Below are 4,755 nucleotides of genomic sequence, written 5' to 3'. Positions count from 1 at the left end.
AGCTCTCAGACCCCCCTCATACTACCTATGTTTCCAGAGACCGCCCCAAAGTCCTTGGGACCCCCCAGACCTCATAAGTGTCATAGACCCCCCCCCAGACCCAAATGGCATTGAGGACCCCCCCCAATATACCCCTATGTTACCACGGACCCCCCCCAAAAGGCTTGGGACCCCCCCCATAACCCAACAGGAGCATTAAGGACCCCCCCCCATATACCCCCATAGTTACCAGAGACCCCCCCCAAAAGGACATTGAGACCGACCCCACAGACCCCAAAGGCAATTGAGGGACCCCCCCATATACCCCCATATGTCACCAGAGACCCCCCCCCAAAGGCATTGGGACCCCCCCAGACCCTATAGTGTCATTAAGACCCCATATACCCCTATATACCAGAGACCCCCCCAAAAGCGCCTCTTGGGGCCCCCCATAACCCACAATAGCCACTGGGGACCCCCGACCCTATAAGTGTCATAGACCCCCCCCCATACACCCCTATGTTACCAGAGACCCCCCAAAAAGGCCCTTGGCACCGACCCCATAACCCACAATAGCATTGGAGACCCCCCCCCCAGACCCTATAAGTGTCCATAGACCCCCCCCAGACCCCAAAGCATTGAGGACCCCCCCCATATCCCCTATATTACCAGAACGACCCCCTCAAAAGGCCTGGGACCCCCATAACCCACACAATAGCATTGGGGACCCCCCCAGACCCCTATAAGTGTCATACGACCCCCCCATATACCCCCATAGTTATTAGAAACCCCCCCAAAAGGGCATTGGGACCCCCCCAAGACCCCAAAGGCATTGAGGAACGCGCCCCCCATATACCTATGTTAACCAAGGACCGCCCCAAAAAAAAGGGCCTTGGGGACACCCCCCCCCATAACCCGCACAATAGATTAAGGACCCCCCCATATACCCCCATAGTTGCACCAGAAGACCCCCCCCAGAAAGGCATTGAACCCCCCAGGAACCCCAAAGCATTGAGGACCCCTCCCATATACCCCCATAGTCACCCAGAGACCCCCCCATAAGGCATTGGGACCCCCCAGACCCTAATAAGTGTCATAGACCCCCCCCATATACCCCTATATTACCAGAGACCCCCCCAAAAAGGCCTTGGGACCCCCCCCCATACCACAAATAGCATTGGAGGACCCCCCCCCCCCTCAGCAGCAGCTCTCAGCCAGGGGTTCCCCGCTGTGTCCTGTGGGGTGGGGTGGGGGTGCGACCCCCCCCCCACGGCCATATAACGGTTGGGTCCTCGGGGGGGTCCACGGGGGGGTCCACGAGTGGGGTGGGGGGGGCAGGAGGCGGCCAAGCGACAACGCTGCCACCCGCGGCGCACTTCGGCCTGCACCTGGGGGGGGAGATATAGGGTTATATCGCGATATATCGCGACATATCATGACATATCGTGACATATATGGTGACATATGGTGACATATCGCAACATATCGTGACATATCATTACATATATGGTGACATATGGTGATATATCGCGATATATCGTGACATATCACGACATATCATGATATATATGGTGACATATGGTGACATATCGCGACATATCGCGACATATCGTGACATATCGCGACATATGACATATATGGTGACATATCGTGACATGTCGTGACATATCGCGATATATCGTGATATATCGTGACATATCGTGACATATATGGTGACATATGGCGACATATCGTGACATATCATGACATATCATGACATATATGGTGACATATGGCGACATATTGCGACATATCGTGACATATTGTGACATATCGCGACATATCATGACATATCATGACATATCGTGACATATCATGACATATGGCGACATATCGCGACATATCATGATATATATGGTGATATATGGCGACATATCGTGACATATCATGACATATCATGACATATATGGTGACATATGGCGACATATCGTGACATATCGTGACATATATGGTGATATATGGCGACATATCGTGACATATCGTGACATATATGGTGATATATGGCGACATATGGTGACATATCATGACATATCGTGACATATCGCGATATATTGCGATATATCACGACATATCATGATATATATGGTGACATATGGCGACATAACGTGACATAGAGTGACATATCGCGACATATCATGACATATATGGTGACATATGGTGACATATGGCAACATATCGTGACATATCATGATATATATGGTGACATATCGCGACATATCGTGACATATTGTGACATATCGTGATATATCACGACATATTGTGACATATCGTGACATATCATGATATATATGGTGACGTATGGCGACATATGGCGACATATCATGACATATATGGTGACATATGGCGACATATCGTGACATATCGTGACATATGGCGACATATCGCGACATATCGTGACATGTCGAAACATATCATGATATATATGGTGACATATGGTGATATATCATGACATATCATGACATATCGCAACATAGAGTGACATATCGTGACATATATGGTGACATATGGCGACATATGGCCACATATCGTGACATATCGTGACATATCATGACATATCATGACATATCATGACATATATGGTGACATATGGCGACATATCACGACATATCGTGACATATCGTGACATATTGTGACATATCACGACATATCGTGACATATATGGTGACATATGGTGATATATCATGACATATCGTGACATATTGTGACATATCACGACATATCATGACATATATGGCGACATGTGGCGACATATCGTGACATATCGCGACATATTGTGACATATCACGACATGGAGTGACATATATGGTGATATATGGAGACATATCGCGACATATCATGACATATCGTGACATATCATGATATATATGGTGACGTATGGCGACATATCGTGACATATCGCGACATATCATGACATATATGGTGACATATGGCGACATATCACGACATATCATGATATATATGGTGACATATGATGACATATCGCGACATATCATGACATATATGGTGACATATCGTGACATATCATGACATATCGTGACATATCGTGACATATCGCGATATATCGTGACATATCGTGACATATATGTTGACATATGGTGATATATCGCGACATATCGCGATATATTGTGACATATATGGTGACATATCGTGACATATCGTGACATATCGCGACATATCATGACATATATGGTGACATATGGCGATATATCATGACATATTGTGATATATCGTGACATATCGTGACATATCGCGACATCTCATGACCACGATCCGGCCCCACGTCGTGACACGCACCTCCTTGTTGACGAAGCAATAGAGGACGCTGACAACCAGGCCCTGGAAAGGGGGGGGGGGAAAGAATTGGGGGGGGTGGGGGCAGCCAAGAGCACGGACCCCCACCCTCATTATATCCCCCCGCCATGGACCCCCAGTGGACCCCCAGGACCCCCTATAAACTCCCTCAGTGCCCCCCAGGAACCCTTCATTGTTCCCCTTCGGCCCCCTCCACCCCATCATCCCCTCATAACCCTCCTCCCTTCACTCAACCCCCACATCCATAAAAGCCTCCTCCCTTATAACCCAGAACCCACCATTTTCCAACCCCCCCCCGTTATAACCCTGACCCCCCATTTTCCAATGGCCCCCCCCTTAACACCCAGACCACCCCCCCATTTCCCAAGAACCCCCCCATTTCCAATCCCAGAACCACCCCCCATTTCCAAGAACCCCCCCATTTCCGAACCCCCCCCTATATAACCCTGATCCCCCCCTTACAACCCTGACCCTCCCCCATTCCAAGACCCCCACCCCAATTCCAACCCCCCCTTATAACCCAGACCCCCCCTTATAACCAGACCCCCCCCCAGTTTCCCGAGACCCCCCAATTCCAAGACCCCCCCCTCACATTCCAAGCCGCCCCCCCCTTATAACCTGACCCCCCCAATTCCAAGACCCCCCCTTATAAACCCAGACCCCCCCATTTACACCCAGACCCCCCCCAATTCCAAGACCACCCATTCCCAAACTCCTAACCCCCCCCATATTCCAAGCCCCCCCCTTGTAAACCCTGACACCCCCCCAAATTCCAAGCCCCCCTTTATAACCAGACACCCCCATATTTCCCCACCTCTGACCCCCCCAATTCCAAAGACCCCCCCCCATTCTAAGCCCCTCCCCTTATATACCCAGACCCCCTCCCATATCAACCTACCCCTACCCCCCCTATGTAACCCCCCCCAATTTCCAAGCCCCCCCTTTAACCCAGCCCCATCCCATTTCCAAGCCCCCCCCTTATAAACCCAGCTGACCCCCCCCCAATTCCAACCCCCCCCTTATAACCCCCAGAAACCCCCCCCCATTACCAAACCCAGAGCCCCCCCCCATTTCCAAGAACCCCCCTTTATAACCCAGACCCCCCCCCATTTCCAAGACCTCCCCCCCAATTAAAACCTGACACACGAAGCAGCGAGCAGCTCGCAGAACATCGGACCATCCTGACGTGCCCCCCCCCGCCGCTCCAAAGCCAACGAGAGCGAAAGACGCCCGCCTCGTGACCCCCAGGAGGGGGATGATGCGGTCAGGGTTGATTAGGCCAACCTTCATAATGGGGGGCGGGTCTGTTAAATGGGGGGGGGGGGGCATTAAATGGGGGGTTCGGACATACCTAAATGGGGGGGGGTAATAAAATGGGGGGGGGCTATAGAAATTGGGGGGGGTTGGCGCAAACTTAATGGGGGG

General features: G+C 50.9%; 1 protein-coding gene across 1 annotated transcript in view; it reads right to left on the bottom strand.

Annotated features, from left to right (window-relative positions):
* Positions 1-1,176: 1,176 nt before the first annotated feature.
* LOC107307594 (gastric inhibitory polypeptide receptor-like) overlaps positions 1,177-4,755 on the bottom strand; it is a 13,655-nt gene continuing 10,076 nt past the window's right edge. The window contains 4 exon segments of the mRNA XM_032441890.1: positions 1,177-1,202; positions 1,205-1,367; positions 3,313-3,354; positions 4,573-4,681. Coding sequence (XP_032297781.1) covers positions 1,177-1,202; positions 1,205-1,367; positions 3,313-3,354; positions 4,573-4,681 — 340 coding nt within the window.

The sequence above is a fragment of the Coturnix japonica genome, unplaced genomic scaffold (assembly GCF_001577835.2).
Source record: "Coturnix japonica isolate 7356 unplaced genomic scaffold, Coturnix japonica 2.1 chrUnrandom692, whole genome shotgun sequence".
Lineage (NCBI taxonomy): Eukaryota > Metazoa > Chordata > Aves > Galliformes > Phasianidae > Coturnix > Coturnix japonica.
This window is presented reverse-complemented; position numbering and strand designations above follow the sequence as displayed.